At 38.0% G+C, this 22423-nt stretch overlaps 1 protein-coding gene across 18 annotated transcripts in view; it reads right to left on the bottom strand.

Moving 5' to 3' along the window:
• PWWP2A (PWWP domain containing 2A) overlaps nucleotides 1-22423 on the bottom strand; it is a 127456-nt gene that overhangs the window by 11529 nt on the left and 93504 nt on the right. For 7 of the 18 annotated variants that reach the window (XM_042993113.1, XM_042993123.1, XM_042993133.1 and 4 more), the window contains exon 2: nucleotides 3610-4574. In XM_042993113.1, coding sequence (XP_042849047.1) covers nucleotides 3610-4574 — 965 coding nt within the window. Of the gene's footprint in view, nucleotides 1-1847; nucleotides 4575-9121; nucleotides 9833-17494; nucleotides 17565-18186; nucleotides 21274-22423 lie in introns of those variants that run through there. The other 11 variants (XM_042993092.1, XM_042993106.1, XM_042993099.1 and 8 more) reach the window with 8 other exon arrangements.

Raw genomic sequence — 22423 nt, 5'->3', positions numbered from 1 at the left:
GTTACACCTCTTATTTTTACTTGGTTTCTCCCCTTGTTAATCCTTTATTCTAAGCCACTTTTTTTTAGACCACTGGAGATGTGATTTGGCCTAAGCCTAGTTTTCTCTCTGCCAGGGGAAAAAACCACTTTTGGTTATCTCCATACAAAGAGTACATGCCTCCTTCTTGACCACTTTAAAGAAAAATGTAAAAGGAAAATGGCTACAATGATCCAATTCACCTCTATCTCCATCTCTACTGGATACATTAAGCTGTTTAAGAAATTTCTATTTGGTATAACGTACAGAGAAAATGAATCACTGTGCTGTACACCTGAAACTAATGTAACACTGTGTGTCAACTATACTCAAAATTTTTTTCAATCTCCATTTGAATGAAACACTACTATGCAGCTGTTGGGTTAGTGTTTAGAATATACAGATTTTAAGATTAAGCAGTTCTTTAAAGTTTCTTCCCCTATGGAAACTTCAAATGAAATGTGCCACAGTTAAAACAGAGGGAGTATTTGGCAAGATAATTAGAGATCATGCACATTACTGATTATATTTGATTATATTTCAACATTTCCCTCAGTGGTATGGACTACATAAAATTCGATGTTATTTTACTCAACAACCAGGACTTTGTTACTCTTTTTCTCCATGGCTTCTGAAATAAATCAAATTCGGTTTATGCAACCAGAGCACATATGCCAAAGCTTCTGACTATTTATTAGCAATATCCACAGTCAAACCCACTGCGTTAAGATAAAACTCACCTGGATCATTACATGAAGCCTTGAAATTACATATTTTAAGGGACTTTTTGCTTTGCCCTGTTTAAATCTTTCTGAACCTTAGATTTCAAACTTTCAAAAATATCTGAATGAACAAGTTCATTAATCTGAAACAAATACCCAAAAAAATATTTTAATTCCTTAAAACCCCTCAATCACGCTATGAACGTCTTTCAACCTGTTATAATCAAAGAATTTTAAAAATAGTATAGTTGTTTCTGTTTGCAGGAAAGAATATGTTCTATTCAAGTGCAACATTGTTTTTTTCAATTGTGTGTTTATTATAATCAAAAAGCATTGACTGAGTTCCCCAGAAGAAATTCTACTTGCTTTTGCAGAAATCAGTGCATAAATCATAGAAGTCCATAACCTTAAGGAAGCTGACAGATTATGGATTTTAATCTCCATTAATTCCATAGGTAACTAAGAGATTTCAAATTGGATTACTTAGAATTACACAAAAAGTTGCTCTACTTAAAATTTTCAATTTTCCATGTCAAATTGATATTGCATCAAATTTAAAGGTAAGTTAGACACACACAAAAAAATGAAAGCAACTTGAAAAGTCTTGGGATAAACTTGCCTCCACAGGCAATCAGATCTATTTTTCACTAACAATGAAAAGCTAAAAATGGAAAGTTAAATCTACATGGACCATGTAGAAAAACAGTGATCTAAATTACTAGCCCCAAAAGCAAGGATACCTGAGGCAGAAGACCAGGTGGAAGAGAGACTGGTTGTAATTACAAGAACCATGTGATGAAACATTAAGGCTAAAAATGAGGAAAATTAAACCCACACGTTTATGAGAAATTGGCGGGAAGAGTGTCTCAAATCTAGAAGCACATCAGACCTATATGCTATAAAACTTCATTTTAAGATTATGAGGATCACTTACTTGAATTTCATCTATACTCAGATATTTTCTCTGATAGGACAAATACGAAAATAAAAGTTTGATTTTTTTCATCTCCTCTACACACTAACAAATAATTTTCTACCATCTTGAAATTTTTCAAAGCTTTTTGAGAAACACACACAAATAATTTGGATTTAGTCGATTTTATTTACAGCTTTTTTTTTTTTTTTTTTTACATTTCAGAGCATTACACAATTACATTTTCTCATTTTCTGACCTGCAAACAGATACCTTAAACGGAAATATCTTTTAAAAATTATCAAATTAGGTACATCCAAAATGCAACAATTACACATATGACAATTAATTCACAAAGTGTAATTTACCAGGACGTATCCTAAGAATTTAGGAACAGCCAGTCAGGAGAAATCTGACCAAATTTAGCAATCAACTATTTACACATCCAAAGACAAACCTACCTAAACTCCCAAACCAGAAATTTGAAAGTTTTTGTTAAATCCCCATTGGACAAAAGAGAGTGATGATTCAAAAACCTAGTCAGCCTTGAAAGTCTTAACCCCAAATACCGGGCTCTTTCCCCAGTCTGCAACTGAATAGCAAGCATCTCAGTCTGTCAAACACCTAAGTATCAAACTCTTGCGCCATTATGCACATAGAAAGGCTAAGTGTTCATTAATTAAAAACAAGACGTCATTAAATATCCACACTATTACCACCCCCCGCCCCCAGCTCACCAGCCCTTACTGCAATCCCAAATATGCAACCTGTGTCACATAGTGACAGGCTCTATCTTATATATATATATATATACACACATACATATATATGTGTATGTGTGTATGTATGTATATATGTATGTATGCATATACACACATATATGTATGTGTGTGTGTATATATAAATATACACACATACAGTACAAGGTACAAATGGCAATTAACAGTCCCTGCAAAAATTCATTTTCAGTTGAGGCTATGGCTCCTATGCCTTGGGATGGTTTGACTTCAAAACTGAAAAATACTGCTGAAATCTCACTTCCTTAAGACAAATTGATTGCTTGTTCAATTTTAGCTTCTCAGTCTAAAAATGGCTATAAGGTAAGTATAAAAAAGCAGCCAACTGAGTACAATTTCTCTCTCCGATTTGGCCAAGCTATTTTGTAGAAGTTACTCCTAACTAGACTAGAAAATCTGTGGCGCCTTCCGATGGTTCTTGCCTACCTTACTGTCCATGTTCACGTTTCAAACTGTGTCAACAGAGCCCGCACTTCAGGGGTCAGCTGCTTGGCAGCCTTAGCCGCCTCTGTGATAGCCTTGCGATACAGGCCCTTTCTCTTCTTATTAAAGCGTGACTGGAAGTTTTCTAAAAAGGGGGAGAGTTGCGAAAGAGCAAGAAAAGAGGTTGTTGGAGACCCAAACCATGAAATACGGGCCTCCTGTCGGACTAAAAGGCCGCTATCTTTCCGGCTCACAGTTATAGTAAGAATACGGGCTGGCCACCAAGGAAAGCCATAGATCTTGGCCCAAACAATGTCCCCTACACATATGGTCCTGCCATCTGGTGTGACGCATTTAGAGACGTTTTTGGAAAAGACTTTCATTTTCAAGGAATTACTGAGCTTTTTCTCTTCCTTTGAAGAGGAGGAAGTGGAGGAGGTGGAAGGTGCATGCATACTGCCTGGAGGAAAATCAAAGCTTTCAGAAGAACTACACTCAGAGTTGGAGGATTTCAAATCATCTGTGCTATCAATGCTACACACGGAAGCACTGGAAGAGTCAGGTTTCTTTTGATTTAGGGTCATGTAAACAGAGATACTGCTTTTGCTGCCCTTTTTGCCCAGTGTCTGTGGTTCATCCCGCTCACCAGGCACAAGCACGTCATTGGTGTCCTGAACCTCACTGCTGGCCTCTTCGGGGCCTTTTGAGGGACTCTGATTTTCTGAAGGGGCCTCACCTGCTGAGCGGGTGGAGGTGCAGCGAGACTGGGGCTTGGGTGCCATCTTGCCACTCCGCATTTTCTCAAGTCCTGTCTTCAAAGAAGAGTCATTCTCTTCGTTTCTGTACCTCTGTGGTTTTAAACGAACCCGGGGTGGAAGGGAACCTGAGCTAGGACTCTGATATCGACGTGTGAAATGGACTTTTGAGTGTGCATTTTTGGATGTAGAGGTTTCGCTCTGCTTCTTCTGTGCCTTTTCTTTGGCAATTTTCAACACTTCCCGAGCTTTTGCATGATCCATGTTCTTACTCTGGAGCACTTTTTTAGTACTTAACTGAGCTTTTGATGTATTTGCCTGAGCAGAAACTTTGACTACTCTGCCTCTGCTGTGAGCAATACTGGAAACCTTAACCACAGTATTTCTTCTCTGGCTTTCATTTTGGTTTTTCCCATCCACTTTATGGTCAGTTTTCAGTTTTTTGTTCACAGTAGTTACACTTTCATTTTTCCGTTTCTTGTCTTCGTATTTAGAAGAGTCACTTGCACTGCTACCTTTTCTAATTTCCTTTTTTTCAGCAACAACACTGTTTTTACATTTGTCACACAGGACTTGCCTGGGTCGTAGTTTAATAGCATTCATTATTGAAGTAGGCTCTTCCCTGTACATTTTTCGTTTGGGTCGCTTGATTTTCCGAGGAGGTGGCTGAGGTATTGACTGGTTATATGTGTCCCTGATAAACAAAGGGGGAGGATAAGGTGCTCCTTCATGGAAGAGAGGTGGTGGTTTGCAAGTCCACAGGCTTTCAGCCAGGCTCGGCTCGGGAGGCGAGACTGGAGAAGAGTCGTCAGGAACAGCACCGCTCACTTCACGCTGGACTTCCGCCCCCTCTTGGAATGTATTACTTTGGAGCTGCATGGCTTCAGGTTTGTCCTTATATTCCCTTTTGGGAAATACTGTCACAGGGATCCCATGGGGCCCAAACCTTGGAAAGAAATGACAGAAAAAAAGAAGTCATTAAGTAAGGGTCTAAGATTCAGTTTCTTAGACTGCAACAACACCTAATGTTTGTTTGTATGGCTTTCCTGAAAACTATTTCATATTAAAGAATAAAAACAAATACCAACTGACCACCTCACCCCCAAAATCCCAAAGCCCTTCAATTTTTCATTGGTCCCATATCTTAGGGCTAAACAGATTCTATGTCTAGGTATAAACTCAAACGATTGTTCTAAGCAGTGCCAGAATAACTGAGATTATTTAAAATAGACCTTTCAGTCTTGGATCAGAAAGGCATTCACTCTATCAGATAGCTTAATATGAAATGACATTGGATATTACATTCGCTGGACTACGGACAAGTCTAGTAAATGCGACTATGAATCTGCAACATACGTCTCTCTCTCTGGTTATATGAGCTTTCAAAAGCTTCACAAAACAAATTCAGCCTTAACTACCCCAAAACACTGAATCAGTAAAACCCCATCTCAACTTTGTTTAATCACTAAAGACTCAAAGACAGCTGTGCTCCTTTACTCATCTTGCACCCTAACTCTTCAGCCCTTCATCTACCTCCTGCCCCGCAAAATCATAAAAATATGAGACATTCAGATGCTCAAGTTAGCACACAAGCAGACAGGTATAGAGCTGTGGCTTTCTAACTGTTTAAAACACACATCACACATTTAAAAAGTATTTTCACACTGCAATCTAAAACATTTATGTATACATGCATGTATACATATATAAATAGACACTTATGCCACAGTTTCACTAAATACTTTTAACCTCATATTATGTGCTATGACACATTACATGGATTTTAAAACTGGTCCCGACCAAATTTGCAAAGCACTGGTACAGAACACGAATCTCTACAATTCTCCGTTTCTAATAAAACAGGGGTCAACATGACCTTGTTTCTCATGTAGACTTAGAAATCACTGTGGTTTAATCCTCCTGGGCTAAACATCAAGAACTCTTAAAGCTAAACTTGCCACACTCAGATTCCTGCACATAAAAATAAAGTCACACTACCAAAAAAACGTCATCATATACATGTTAACACATTACTTTTAAGCACTATTTGATGCTGTTTGAATACCAGTGAATACAATTCTAATGTCAATCCTTTAAGGCAGAGGTGCTTGGAACCCACGGACCGGCTTCAGGCAGCCTGAACTCATAAGATGCAAATGTTTTACATGTCTGTTTTTCATGAGAATGAGTCTTGGTTCTCATACTCTCTACTCTCTAAAATGTCCTTATGTCCCCCAAAGGGTTCATAATATCTCTGTTGGGAAGAAATGTTGAGATTACATTCTTAGGACTATAAACACACCCAAACGCGGACAGGGATATAGTAAGAGCCAACACCACTAAGTTCTATCTGGTTCTAACACCCAAATCATTTTCTTCCTGAAGTCTTCTATTTGGTGACCACAAACCAACAGTTTGAGAGAAATACTTACAAACTACAAAGGAAGAGGAAAGCTTTTACCTAGGGTGGGACAAATTTGAATCTGGGCTAATCCACAAAGGACACTCTCCTCTATCAGACTCTGCCAAGTGGCTTTCTATTCTAGTATCTGGTACTTAATGTTGGCTTCCTATTTACTTGCAAGGCACTCTGGGCATTTAGCCTGTTCTCTTATATGCTCAATGACCACTTTTTCAAGATGACAGAACAAGACAGGTGATTCTTGGATTTTATCATAGAGCTATATAAAACAATGTAACTTATCTAAGGTGAGATCCACAATTGGTATTAGCAATAAAATTTCTACCACTTAAGAAGCTATCATTTTGCCCCCCTGCACTCTCACATGGTGTTTTCACAGTGGAACAAAAAAAACATGCCATTCCTTTATTAGGCATAACTAAAACCATAATCATCCTAATGTCTGAGGTAAACTTTCACACCTGTTCTTACCAACTCTATATCCATAGGTGTTACTAAACCTCACTAGATAATAGTTTTTGTGTAAATGGGTAACACTATTTCCTACCACTAAGGATTCAGGTAAGGATTAACAGGAAAATGCCAGCCATTTTTCTTGACTAAAATTTACTTCATTTAATTAATTTGATCCTATTTTCAACTAATTTACTAGACTTAAGGAACATTTCTATAACCTTAATTTATAATCTCAAAGTGGGATGATCTAGCCAATTATTTTAGAACTTTATATCAAATAAGCTGTGGAATCTGATATTTTTCCTCAGAGAGTTTAATAAAAACATTAACTTCATACCTGGGGTTTTTCCCTCGCCTTTCCCTCTTAAGCATATAAAATACAAGCATTAAATGTTTTTTTTACTAACACAGGAAGGCACTTCATTGTGTAATATGGCACTGAAAGAGGGGGTGGGGGTGGGGGGAGCCAAGCTGGTAACTGTGAGTGGTGCAAGACTGGCAAAAGCAGAAAAATATTTGTTAAGGAAACTTTCTCCAAGGACCAGAAAGATTAAATCACTTTAAGAAGAAAAGGGGTATCAATGTACCACTCCATCTCAGTTGTCTCCCTAACATGGGCAACACTTAGTAACTAAGGGTGGAGATGCTGGTTGAGATATCAATTTCTAGGATCACAACTATGATTTAAATTTTTAAAATCAGAGTGTAAATATATGAAACTGCAATGAATCCGTTTCATCTATGTATGTATATACAGATGCTCACATAAAATATATTTGTAACTATGCTCAAAAGTTTGAAAACCACTAATTTACGATACTGTAACCTTAATAAGAATATAAAGTAGCTACAAAACTATACCCTCTTGGGGCACCTGGCTGGCTCAGTCAGTAGAGCATGTGACTCTTGATCTCAGTCAGAGTCATGAGTTCAAGCCTCAGGTTGGGCATGGATTTAAAAAAAAAAAAAAAAAAAAAAAAAAGGTCATGCCTTAAAAAAAAAAAATCACAAAATCTAATTTCTCAAAATCTGCAACATAATACTCTGTGGTGGTTGAAAATGGAGATTCCTAAGCCCTTGCCACAAGGCAATCCTAAGACCCTCCCCTAGGGTGGAAAGCAGAATTTAAATTTTTAACAAGAACTTTTGCTTTAGCTTTTTCTAAGGTGAAGGTATTTAGGTCTCCTTTGAGTGTTCAAAGGGTGACCTCAGCAGAGAAAGACTTCAATCACGGAGAGGTGAAGGCTGACTAACATCCCTTGCCTGAGCTTTTTCTAAAAGAACTTTTCACAAATACTTGAGTAATAAATAAGACACAAAGCATCTTTCCTCTTTTCCTCACCCCTTCTTTGTGCAGCACGAAGGTATTAATGTATCAGGGACTCATCCTAACCCTTACCTATTTTCAGTAATCTTTAACCACTACCCAAAAACTCTAAAGGAAAAATATTCAGGTATTATAGCTTAATTAAAAATAGCGCCTGGGTACCTTGGCTGGTTCAGTCAGTAAAGTATCCCAACTTTGGCTCAGCTCATGATCTCATGGCCTGTGAGTTCAAGCCCCTGCAGTGGGCTCTGTGCTGACAGCTGACAGCCTGGATTCTGCTTCAGGTTCTGTGTCTCCCTCTCTCTCTGCCCCTCCCCTGCTCGCTCGCTCTCTCTCGCTCTCAAAAATAAGTAAACCTTTAAAAAAATTTAAGAAAAAAAGAAAAAGCTACTGGGGCACCTGGCTGGCTCAGTTGGTGGAATATGTGACTTTGGATCTCAGGATTGTGAGTTTGAGCCTCATGTTGGGTACAGAGATTACTTTAAAAATCTTTTAAAGAAATTAATAATAAAAATAAAAATAATCTTTTAAAGAGGTGCCTGGGTGGCTCAGTCAGTTCAGCACCTAACTTTAGCTCAGGTCATGACCTTGTGGTTTGTGAGTCTGAGCCCCACATCGGGCTCTGCACTATCAGAGTCTGCTTGGGATTCTCTCTCTCCCTCTGCCCCTTCCCCACCTAAGCTGGCTCTCTCAAAATAAACTTTAAAAAAATTTGGTTTTTAATCTTTTAAAAACTTTTTTAAAAAATAAAAATAGCTTCCGAGGAAAACCAGGTGAAGTACACCAGAGACCTCTCTGAACTATCTTGGCAAATTCCTGTGACTCTATAAAATTAAGTTTTAAAACTAGTTATCTTCTTAATAATTTTGGAGTAATGAATGCCAAAATCTTGAGGAGGGAGAATACTGGTGCTTGTTATTTTGTGTCAAGGCAAGAAAGAAAGGAAAAGTATCCTCAGCTAATGTAAAGGTGAAACCAATGTAATATAAAGTATTTAATACAGCAAAATTCAAAATGTGACTATTAGAGGAATGATAAGAATGTTTTCTAATATTTGGGTTCTACTTTAGAGGTCTGAATTCCATGGAGGATTCTAGCTTTGACTTAATGAAGCTCTTAATCACCCACTAATAAAATTATGATATTTGCTTGCTTAAGATTTCTAGCATTACCAATCAATCCTATACGTAAATTAGGCATCACTCCTTAGAGTAAAAATTATCATTCAAATTCCCTTTCCACAGGAACACTTCAAACAAAGCAAAAAATGTTTACCAACAACTCTTACCTCTTATTCTGAAAGTGTTTTTTAAATGCTGGTATTTTGTTTATCTGCATTAACTTCACAGCAACCTCAATCACCTCATCTCTGACCTAGGATTATACTCTTTTCCTTCCTGTTTACAACAGCTTAACAGTGCACAACTGATTCTCATTTTCTTCCTTCAAATTCTGGTTGCCAAGCTCCAACTGTAGGAGGAAATTCTTTTAAAAATATTGTACAGTAAAAATAAAGAAACAAAAAACTAAGGTATTACTATTTTAGGCAAGCAAACAGGGGTCCCGAGGAATTCAACACTCAGAAAATAATTCAGGAGGTTAGCTGAGACAGACCCCAGTGTTCTGGCTGAACCAGACCTCCCTCCAAATAAACAGAAAACAAAAAGAAACTTTTCCTTCCCAGAATTATGTTCTCTTAAAGAATCTACAGTAGGGAAAAATTATATGCAGTTAACCACTTGAAAAATAATAATCCTGATTTATTTCAACTCAAGTAGATGTTTTCAGAAATTACTTCTTCCTTAAATTAGCAACAGGCTAACTCATAAAGGAGGAAACCGTAAAGCACGATTTTGGTTCACATTACATCTCTGGAGATTGGTGATCATGTCAAAATTTAATCTTAGGACAAATGAAATTAATAAGCTGTACACAACAGAAAATTTTACAAAATAAAAATGTGCCTCTAAGCCCCCCAAAATTAAAACTTCACGCCTGTACACACAGTTCTGGGTATATATCCAAAATAACTGAAAACAGGGTCTCAAAGAGATAATTGCACACCCGTGTTCATAGCAGCATTATTCACAATAGCTAAGAAGTGGAAACAATCCAAGTGCCCATCAAAAGACAGATGGGTAAATAAATGCGGTATGTACATACAATGGAATATTATTCAGCCTTAAAATGTAAATTGTCACATGTTACAACATAGATAAAGATAAACCTTGACATTATGCTAAGTGCAGTAAGTCAAAACAGATACCATATGATTCCACTATAAGACATCTAAGTCGGTCAAATTCAGAGAAACAAAGTAGAATGGTGGTTGTCAGGGGCTGGGGGAAGGGGAAATGGGGAGTTATTTCATGGGTCTAGAGTTGTAGTTTTAGAAGACTGAAAAGTTCTGGAGATCTGTTTCACAACGATGTGAACCTACTTAACACTAGTTACGGAACTACACACTTAAAACTGGTTAGGATGGAACACAATATGCGCCTTTTAAAATTTAAAAAGAATTTTTAATTATATATCTACCTAATACAGAAGGGAAAAGTTTGATGAGCAGTATATTTTCATGGTAGTAATGGAATGATTAGTGCAAGGGAAAGAGTCACTACACTGAGGAATAACAGAACAATACCTTGACCTGAGGACAATCCAAGTGAACAGCACCAATGAGGGCAAATAAGGATTATGTGCCTGCAGACATGGCGCCCTGAGAACACCACCCTGCCTGTATAGCTTGAACCTCACGTAAGCAACTATCAGACAAACCAATATTGAGGAACAGTCCCTATTACATGTAGCCTATATTATATGGCAACTAAATACAATACATGGTCATTTACTGGAGGAGGAAAAAAGCTTTAAAGGACATTATTGGGAAAAGTGACAAAATGAAATATGGGCTGCAAATTAAAGTCCTCTGTGAATGTTTCCTGGATTTGAAAACTATATTGATTTAAGAAATGAATGCACAAGTATTAAGAGGTAAAGGACAATGATGTATGCAACCTACTCTCAAAATAGTTCAAGAAAAAAATACATTGAAAGAATAATAAAGCAAACATGGCAAAATGCTAAAAAATTAGTGAATCTAGATAAAGGGCTTATAAGAGTTCTCTGCTGTGTTTGAAATTATTTTAAGATAAAAAGGTTTTAAAAATTAATTGGGGCACCTGGGTGGCTCAGTCGGTTAAGCGCCCGACTCCGGCTTAGGTCATGATCTCGCAGTTTGTGAGTTCGAGCCCCGCATCGGGCTGTGTGCAGACAGCTCAGAGCCTGGAGCCTGCTTCGGCTTCTGTGTCTCCCTCTCTCTGCCCCTTCCCCACTTGCGCTCTGTCTCTCAAAAATAAATAAACATTAAAAAAATTTTTTTAATTAGTTTTTAAAAGGTATAATCTTAAATTTAGTTCACCTCAACTCCACCAAAACATTTAAGCAAAGAAGGTACATAAAAAAGAAAAATTGGAGGCACCTGGCTGGCTCAGTCAGTAGAGCACTCAACTCTCGTTCTCAGGGTCATAAGTTCAAGCCTCACACTGATTCGGAGCCTACTTAAAAAAAAAAAAGAACTTGTCCTACTTAAGCAGAAATGCCAACAAATGCACTTCAAGTACCACTAAGCACAAAATCTATATTCAGATACAACTATGCTAATTATTCACAGTATAAAACCAAGCCTCAGTCCTAGAACCCAACTTCAGTAGGCAAGACCAGAATGTAATACTTGTTGCCAAAAGAAACTACAGACTTGAGAGGGAAGAAATCACAGTGGATTAGTGACCAGGCAATGAGCTTTGTAGGAAATGGCCTACACCGAGAAGGACCTAGACAGATTTACTGAAGAGTGAAACAGGGAGTGGTAAAAAGTGGTTACCCATTTGTGAATGCTGGTAACCAATTTAAGCTGGTTTAAAAAAGTGAAACACTGGGACGACTGGGTGGCTCAGTCGGTTAAGTGTCCATCTTCGGCTCAGGTCATGATCTCACAGCTGGTGGGTTTGAGCCCCAGGCCAGGCTCTGTGCTGACAACTCAGAGCCTGGAGCCTGCATCAGATTCTATGTCTCCCTCTTTCTCTCTCTGCCTCTCCCCCACTTGTTCTATCTCTCAAAAATGAAAGAAAGGAAGACAAAGAAAGAAAGAAAAGAAAGAAAAGAAAGAAAGAAAGAAAGAAGAAAGAAACAGTGAATAGGTGTCACAAAAAAATCAGCAGATGGCAAGATGCACTAGGAGTCACCACAGAGCAACCTGATTCCCTATTCCATAGGAGAGAGGTAAAAATTCAGCTTACACAGGCAATAACAAAGATAATCCATCTGGCGGAAAGAGAACGCATGCCAGAGACACTGTGCATGAGGGAGGGCACTGCTATGAAAGTTCGGTGACAGGATGGTGAAGGGAGAAAACTAGTCACTTAAAACAAAACCAAGAAAGGGGCACCTGGATGGCTCAGTCCACTAAGCATCTGACTTTGGCTCAGGTCATGATCTTGAGGTTCCTGAGTTCCAGCCCTGAGTTGGGCTTTCTGCTGTCAGCATAGAGCCTGTTTTGGATCCTCTCTCTCTCTCTCTCTCTCTCTCTCTCTCTCTCTCTCTCTCTCACTCTGCCCCTCTCTCTTGCTCTCTGCCACTCCCCCACTCACACTCTCAAAACTAAACATTTTTTTTAATTGCCCCCCCGCCCCCCCCAAAAAGGACAAGACCAATGAAGGCTTCTGATTGTACAGTGATGGGATCAGAAGGGTCTCCATCATTTTGATAAAACTTTAGCTCAGAGACTACCTGGGTGGCTCAGTCAGTTAAGTAACTGACTGTTGGTTTCAGCTAGGGTCATGATCTCACAGTCACAGGACCAAGGTCCAGCTCCCCCCCCCCGCCCCACCCCACCTCTGCTCTTCCCCTGCTTGTGCTTTCCCTCTCTCAAACAAATTTTAAAAAATAAAAACAGGCTCAGCCATGCTAGTCTGGTTCTATCATTTAATAAGTGTAAAGAAAAGCACAAAATTATATTCTTTTCCCTCACTGAAATATGTCATTCTCAAAGCTAAGCCCTATTCAATGTTTTAAAAGCATATAGAGTAAGTAGAAACACTGTAAGGACTAAATTTCTCTGAGACTGTAACTTTTTCTTCATGACAAAGCCCAAAATTTCCTCAAAAGCCATTTGCCCCAAGCGGCAGTGCGTAAAAAAAAAAAAAAAAAAATACACGACACCATATATTTTGCAAGCATCTCCTACTTACTCATTCCCTAGTAAAATGTAAATGTCACTCTTCTTTATTAAAAAGGCCAAGTTATACGTCACAGATATCACCTGAAGCTTCTACGGTCCTTTTAAGGTGTTTTAAAGGTAAAGATTACACTGCAACATAACAGGATTTAGGGTGAGTGTCTAGTCAAACAAACCCATATTGCTTACATCTGCCACTTAGTTAACACATATAGCACTTACTATATGCTAACAACTATTCTAATATATACTTATTTTCACTAATTGATTTCATCACCACAACGCTTTTAGTGAAGTGTTAGACCTGTCCCCATTTTAGACAGGGTTAAGTGATCTTCCCACGATCACACGGCTGGTACGTAGTAGAGCCAGTACATGAATCCGTGCAGTTAACCAAAGTCAGGTTCCTCACTGCTGCTGCTACGACCACCATCTCCGTTTCATCAAGTTACTTATCCTCTTTCTTCCACCTCCACTCCCCACTAAGGGAGTGGAGGAGCTGACAGCTCCATACGCTCTTTTCAGAACCCTGTGGAGATAGACAGGCTTCCCAGTTCAGAATTTTTCTGGTTTTTGAGATAACAAGCAGCCTATCATCAAGCATATTAATACTTCAGCAATGAAATGAAAGAAAATTCACACTAAATGGGATAAGTAGATGTAAAGGTTTGATAGATAAATAGATGAAATAGTCACCAAAAAAGTAACAAAAAAGTTCAGTTTTAAGAGCTTTTTCGATACTGGAACTGCAGTTAAGTAACTTCAAAGAACTGTCATCTAGATTGAGAATATGCATAATCGCTCACCTTAGGGCCTAGAACATAATAAGTAGGCACAATATATGGTAACTATTAAAGTTAAAATGTATTCATTTTATTAAATATAAGTGAATATGGATCATGTTTTTAATTAAAAACTACAAGTATTAAAAGAGCAATCTGCAGGGACTATGGGTACCCAAATGGGCAAGGAGGGAGGGAGGATGACTTTAGCAACAGAAAAACAAAACATGCACCAATTATGAACTAGAATCCCAGGAAATATCTTTTAAAATTAACTGGTAGGGAGAGAGGCTGCATAAAAATTTTTAAGTAACATCTAAATTAAAAAAATATACTCAATCTTTGAAAAGTCTATTCAACCCTCTTATAAAATATGGATAGCTTTTGGAGGGGTCAGGGAGTTAAACACTAATAATTTCGATTTTAAGCTCCCAATCATGTACCTTCAACCAATCCTCTAAAAACCTACCTGGATAACTAAGTTTGGAAATAAAGATGGAGAGAACTCTGGATAGACTTATGCTTCAGTCTTTTTTTTTTTTTTTTTAATTTTTTTTAATGTTTATTTATTTTTGAGAGAGAGAGAGAGAGACATAGTGCAAGCAGGGGAGCAGCAAAGAGAGGGAGACACAGAATCTGAAGCAGGCTCCAGGCTCTGAGCTGTCAGTACAGGGCCTGATGCAGGGCTCGAACCCACAAACTGCGAGATCATGACCTGAGCTGAAGTCAGAAGCTTAACTGACTGAGCCATACGGGCGCCCCTATGCTTCAGTCTTTTTCAAAGTAAAAATAGTAATAAAATCTGTATGGTAGTCAAATTATTTAACTCCTTAATAGTAAACTCTTGATTTTTTTTTTAAATGTTTATTTTTGAGAGAGCGTGCACAAGCTGGGGAGAGAGACGGACAGAGGATTCGAAGCAGGCTCTGTGCTGACAGCAGGGAGCCCAGTGAAGGGCTCGGAACTCAGGAAGCATGTGTCAAGTCGGCTGCTCAACACCAGTCAAGAGCAGACAAATCTTGACTTCACTTTTATACATCACGTGGAGCAACACAGTTGACATTTTCCCAAGAAAATGAACACTGGTATCAAAGGATCCTTTTCATTAATGTGAACACTCATCAGTTTGCAAACTTTGTATTATGAATTCTAAGTACTTTTAATATCTCTTTTGTATTATGTCTAATGGGGTCCACCACACAGAGGCCTAAATGATTTCTCAACAGACTTTTTTAAGACAATTTATTCAATTTATTTTTCTATTCGTATTTTACCAAAAACCGGCTGTTCAACAAATTACAATATTTTAGTCTTCAAATTATTTTCCAATTAAGCTATTCAGTAGTTGGCAAAACATCCCAGGACCATATATGAAGTAACCCCATTTCCAAAAATGCCCAAAGTATTCACTAAATTGGAGTGAAGAGCAATCCCGCCCCCCCCCTTTTTTTTTAAGAGACAGAGCAAGCCAGGGAGAGGCGCAGGAGAGATGTAATTTCAAGAAGGCTCCACTCCACCCTCAGCTCGCAGCCTGATGTGAAGCCCTCGAACCCGCAACCCTAAGATCACAACCCTAGGTGAAACCAAGAGTCAAACACTCAACCAAACCACCCAGGCGCTCCAAGCAATTCATTTTTTTTTTTTTTAAGTTTACTTATTTGAGAGAGAGAGCACACACGTACAAGCAGGAGAAGGGCAGAGCAAGAGGGAGAGACAATCCCAAGCAGGCCCTGTGCTGTCAGCACCGAGCCCCGACACGGGGCTCGAACTCACAAACCTGAACTGAAATCATGACCTGAGCCTAAATCAAGAGTCAGATGCTTAACTGACTGAGTTAAGTTAACTCAGTCTCAGTTAACTCAGATGCTAACTGACTGAGCCACCTGGCACCACTCACCCCCCAGCAATTCATATTTTAAAAGCAAGCAACTATTGCCCGGTTGAGAGAAGAACAAGGAATCTATCATTTCTACCCACCCCATCAAAATCTTAAGCTAAATGGTAATGATAAAAACAGTGAAGTGTATTAGACTTAGACCATGATTGTTTTCCAATCTTAGAGAATTGCATATTGTTCAAAAAGGGCATCTGTAAACTACCTACTAATATCTACCACTTAGAATTTCAGGCAATTTACTTAATCTCTCTGTGCCTTAGTGTCTTTATCTGTGAAATGGGGATTAGCGGAATTTACTTCATTGGATTTTCCAGAGAGTCAAGTGAAAACAATGTATACAAAGTGCTTGGCCTAGGACCTAGTTTAAGAGTGGGAAATACATAGTGGCTACTGTTAATTACAGAAAGTAAAGATTGGCAACCTTCCTAGAAGATGGGAATATGCAGACAGTGAAATCAAATATTTCGGAGGTATGAGTTTTAAAAAGCTAAAAACCACTATTCTATTTTAAGGTGACTATATAAAACTGGTCCAAGGAAAAAAGATAAAAGTTATAGACTACTAAATTTCTAGTGGGTAACCAGATTTAGGATACCTATTTGCCAGTTCTATACTAAGGATCTAGATTTGCCACCCAAGTGGCCCATCTCCACATGTACTGCTTACTTTGTAATTACATCCCAATCAAAATTAACCAGTAACTTTTAAAACAGGTTTAACAAATTTATGGTCCTACTATTTTGGCAAAACCACTCCTTAAATATTAGTTATCTCCAAATATGGTACAAGAATCACCTGCATCAGAATCATCTTGGTTAAAACTGCAAATTGGAGCTTAAGCACATTTGTTTGGAGAACCACTGCCCAACATGTTTAGCAAAAACATTCTTTTAAATCCACCCAGTGTAACTTAACCTCCACTTACTCTCTTGCAAGATCAGACACTAACTAGAGCAAGCTCTGTTCTGCTGGTAATGTGTGCCTGAATTAATCTGGAATTTAGGAAGAACAGGGCCAATATCAAGAAATAAGGATGTACTTCATAGGCACAAATAACTATGAAGAACTTTTTTTTTAATCAATGTGACATCAACTCAGCCATAACAGAGAAGATGAGCACATACTACACAAACTCTTTAATAGCTCCCCACAGAAAAACAGATCTTAGGAAGATTAAGCCGATTTTCATCAACAACTTTGCTTTAAAACAGTATATAGTGAAGTATGGTCTGTCTTACATATAAAAGGCTGAAAATTAGCCTCATTAGAAACCCCAAGTCCAATAAAACATGCCTGGCATAGTTTGTGTCTACATCTAGTTTATCTAGTTTATAAAATTTAGCTTTAAAATCTGTTTTTAATAGCATGATGTTACAGGATTCTTTACACTCAAACTAGGTTTTTAATGTCCAACAATTATCACCTCTTAAAAAGAAAATCCTTGCAGTCCAACATGCTATGGAAGAGCGCACTCTCAATACAACATATATATTGATTTAGCAGTGGGTGTCCTAAAACTGTCTGGGTCAGAAAGTAGTTGGCACTTGCCTCTGTGCTATCTTACTATGGGAACCTTTTATCAACACCTTGGGATATAAGCAGTATAATCACCAAAAAATAAATAAATAAATAAAAATTTAAGTGTTTTAAATATGTACAACTCAACACAAGCATTCAAGCATACTACTTCAGGACCTAAATTCTCAACCTGGATGCTTAATATAAGCTACTAATACCACTACTCACTGCTTCACCAGAATGGCTGTATATTTTTCCCACCAAAAGTAGAGCTATTGCACCATACGTTTCATGGTCTCTGTAAAGAAAGAAAATCATTGTCTTGGTTTATATTTCCTTAAAAAAAAACAAATAAATTTTCTACAAACTGTTTTAAGAACTTAGTGAAATCTGAAGTTTTTTAAAGAAATCACCTCAATTCTTTTTAATGCAACAGTACCCCATAGACACACACAAGTCAATATTTGTAAAAGGTCAAGTCTAAAATGTAACTAGCTGCAACTTTTAATAAGCATGTACCACAAAATTAAAATGCACAGGGTTTTTAGGCATAAACATTTACTTCATGACTCCTTAATTCATATCAGATCAAATAAAATGGAATTCAGAGAGATTTTTCAGGATTTCAAAGTAGCTTTAGAACTACTTTTTAAGATGTGGAGAGCAGTAATAAACAATTTAAATGATCCCTCTGTGTAGTTAGAAACCATAGGTCCCGGTATATACTGTTCCTTCAGGTAGGGATTGAGAAGGCTGAAACTACGTTTTCAGAAACTGGGGCTGCAGCCTTTTGCCCTCTGCAGAAAATCTTCACTGGTTACATTTTTCTATATTTGGAGTTATTAAAGTTGGAAGTGTGTTTAAGCGATAGGTCTACAGTGTGCAAGCAGGCAAGTGATACCTGTATCATTTCTACTGACCCAAACTAGGGAAGAGAGGCTTTCGAAAGAGGTCCTCAGGGGACTCTGGCTGTTGCACCTTCAGTTTGCTCCTGAAGGAAAAGAACTACTTTTAAAAATCATGAAAATTCATCCAATGGGATGCAACTGCAAAAAAATCCAGAATGTGGAAAGTTCTGCCAAAGTCAACAGTTTAACAAATAAACTGCAAGGGAATAAATTGAAGAGAACTACCAAAGAAAAACTTATGAAACTCATCAACCAACTACTAAGTATAAACTTTATTTGGATCCTAATTGGAACAAAACTTAGATACTGAGATGTTAATTTTGAGATGCACTATGAAATTTTTACACTGACTGGCCACAGGATAATAGAAAGGAACTGCTGCCATTATTTGGGCTGTGGTAACAACAGTACAATTATGGTTTTAAAGTCCTTATCTTTTCAGAGATCTATACCAAAATTCTTATGGTAAAGAAATAGGTTTAGAATTTGCTTCAAAATAATCCAGTGGAGGTGGGCATATGATGAAAGGAGTGTGACTAAGAATTGATAAACGTCAAAGCAAGAATGATACGTACAAGGAGGTTCATTTCCCATAATAAAATACAAAACAAAATTATGGTACAACCACTGATTTATTATTCTGTCTAAAATAATCACTAAGACAGTTTAGCAACCTGAAGGAATGCTTATTATATAATGCTAAATGAAACAAATGTACTTATGTCAAAATTTCAAAAGCTTAAGGTTAAGGAAGAAAAGGGAGTAAGAAAACCAAACTGAATTTGTGGGTTAGTTGATTATTTTTATCTGCTAGTATTAGATTATTGTCATTACATATTGCTAATGAAATCAGGAGTAGGCATGTAATTTAAACTACCTAAGAGAGCTGGGTATAAAACAACAGTGGAGGAACCTAGAATAAACTAAAGAATGCCTTAAAGGGTATTCAGTTTCATAAATCCTAAGCTACATAAAAGCAGTTTTTAACCAGATATTCAAGTATCTTCATTTTTAGGGTGACCATGTCATTTAAATAGTAGCCAAAGCAAGCTACTTTGAAGATATGAGGAGGAAGTAATCAAACTGGGGTGGTACAGGAAAACCAGACCTCCTGGTCACCCTATTTATTTTACAAAAATACATAAACTGAGGCATGAAGTTTGTTTAATGTTTGGGTTTGTGAACTGCCTAAAGTCAAAATGAATTAGCCTCACAGACTACAGACTGGAGCCCAAAGAAGCATAAAGATTTGCCCAAAGTTACAGTGTTAACTAGAAAGCCTGGCACCAGGAGTCAGACCCCAATTACTCTGACACTCTGCCCAGATCAATCTACTTTTCAGTAAGTGGTACTACCACTTTCTTTTTTCTTTTTCAATCACATGTGTCCTATTCCTTTTCTCCACAAAAAAGATTCTCCTCAAAAATGTGTTCTTCAATCAAATAACTAAAAATAAGGCAAAAAATAATACAATGACAGGAGGGTGAAGAACATCAAATGCTTACAAAAGCAGACTCCAGATCAATCCATATATATGAAAAGCTGTACACTAGGACTGAACACTTTTCTACACAGTGAACAACTCTTCCAACGTTAAAAGACATTTCTGTACCATTCATATGTCAGAATAAAATAATCAAAAGCATTAACTGGCCCTTTTAAAGATTGAAGAAAACCATGCACATACATTGAGGCACTTAGGAGTCTCCCAAATGTAATTCTTTCCTGACTGTCTCCTTGAACAAGAACCAAGACTTAGAGACTGCTTTGTGTTCTGCAATTTACAGCTAAGGAAATGGGGAAGGTGCAGAGCAGAAGGGTCTCATGGCTATTACCTGACTGAAGAATCTGCTTGGCTCCAACACTCATACCCTCTGTATTATCCCATATAACTACTGAAATCAAGATAGGCACTAAATTTCAGAAATCTGCAATTCTTAACTTACTGTTTAAAAGAAAATTTGCCAGCCCAACTGTCTAATATGAAAATAGAAAATGTATAGGCTTCAGAATCAGATCAACCTACACTTGAATCCTTACTTTGCCATAGGCGCAGTGACTGGCCAAATTAAATGAACTTCAATTTCCTCCTATATAAATGAAAAATACCACCAGAGTTATAAAGACTAAAGCAAGTGGTACAATGCCTGGTACATAATAAGCACTCAATAGGAAGTTCTTGTTATTTTTAGCCAAAGGTTTAATTAAACAGCCAATTCAAATAGGATACAAACTGTTTTTAAAGCAGCTGATTACTATAGTCATGGTATAATCTATGAACACTATCTCCTGGATCATCAGTTAACCCCAAACTGCACATGCAAGTATGCAATCAAGGTAAAGCACAGATTACAAAATATATGGACAGATCCATTTTTCCAAATTATATTATGAAAAAGAGATACCCAACTAGTCAATCATTTGTCCAATAATAATTCCTTCAAGTGCTAAATTTTAAAAACTCTGTTATTTCCTCACCAATTCCACAACGGCTACCTCCCATATATAAGCTTCCAGAAGGCAGGGACTGTATCTCATAACATTCAAAACACTAAGAGGTGCCTTAGTCACAGATGTGTTCAATAAGTATTTGTTGAAAGGTTGATATGGCTTCCTTAACGACCTTTTAAAAAAAAACTTCAATGACAGAATCCTTTCACTTTAAAACATTAAAATGCAAAAGGTTTGCAATAAAAATACCTCCTTCAAGCAAAGAAATTGCTGTCTATAAGAAGCATGGTTAGCAAAGTAGAACTCAAACAACAAATCGCAATTTCCTATCAAAGAAAATTTTTTAAAATAAAATACCAACACCATGAGCACCTCAACAGAGAAAAGCACTATCCATTCCATTGCCAGGAACAACTTACCTTTTTGCACCTTCCTTTTGCAGATTTGAAATCCAGATTCTCACACAATCACTGGCCTTCATTTCTGTTTGATTCAATAGCATACACACTACTGAGTCTCTCTCCTTCACTATTAAACACATCAGTAGAAAGCACACTGGTCTTATTCTGCTTTCTAACTATGAAAACAAAAGTGCAAAAAGTCCTAATCCAAAATTCTCAAAAAAAGAAAAACCAAAAAAAAAAAAAAAATTTTGAGATTACACAATGTACAGAAGTAATTAATTGTAAAGGCTCCGGCTCCCATCTTCCCCCCTGCCCAAACACCCTACTTCAACATTTCTTTTTTTTTTTTTTTTTTTTTTTACAAGCGCTTTCAGTATTTTAAATGGTTTTTTTTTTTTTTTCTCCCAAATAGGAAAAGGACTCTGGTATCTTGATGGGAGGACAAGAAATTTAAAATAAAACATATTAAAATAAGCCATTTCCAAACAGGTGAGATACCCATCAGAGTGTGTGCTGTTGCAGGAAACAGAATGGAGAGCCGTGAATGGGAGTCTCTGCACTTCATATCTGCAAAAGAAGAGAATAAAAAGATTAACTTTACTCTAGACTTAGAATACCTTCTTTACCTGTTTAAAGCAATGCCCTTAAACATTTTAAATCAGAGATGAAAATGACTAAGACAAAGGCTTATGGGCGAACTCAACCTTCTTGCCCTTAATACATAAATTTATACTATATCTACAGTATTAGAAGTCAATATTTGAACAGTTTTATACCACACCATCTTGATATTACAGGGTAAAAAAAAAATCTCTCTTCTTTAGGCTTTTCTTAAAACCATCACTTCAATTAGACAAATGTGCTTCCCTATTGCACAGTTATCTAGTGAGAATTAGTTCTAACAGTAAGAAAAACAGTCTGGAGGTTCATTTCTAACAAATACTCTTCCCCCTATAAGGAGTGACAGTTAACCTTCTGGGGACCCCAACGCACAACCCCTTTCTTCAACCTCGTTAAAGGTTAAGAAGAAAAGTGTCCCACAAGCAACGTCCCCCCACCCCCGCACCAGGTTCTCCGCAAAACTCCCGCATTTCGCGTTAACCCACCAGCCCCCAGAGGGGGTACACCAGGGCCACGTCAGGGACGGAGCTCGGGGGTGAGGGATGAGCTCCGCGAGCCCGTCAGGCACCCGCGTCCCCACCTGGTGACACACCTGCCCTCGCAGGCGCCCACCTGGGGCAGGGACCGCCCTCTCCCGGGCTCGCGCTGATGCCCCACTCGGAGCGCGCGCCCCGCGCCGCACGGGACCCGAGGGCGTGCAGGCGGCGGGAGCCGGGGATGCAGGGGTCGTCCCGGCTCGCTCCCTCCCTAGGGACCAAGCGGGCCTGGGGGCG

This window comes from Panthera tigris, chromosome A1 (genome assembly GCF_018350195.1).
Source record: "Panthera tigris isolate Pti1 chromosome A1, P.tigris_Pti1_mat1.1, whole genome shotgun sequence".
Classification (NCBI taxonomy): Eukaryota; Metazoa; Chordata; class Mammalia; order Carnivora; family Felidae; genus Panthera; species Panthera tigris.
Note: the sequence above shows the minus strand (reverse complement) of the source record. Positions and strands in the feature narration are given on the sequence as shown.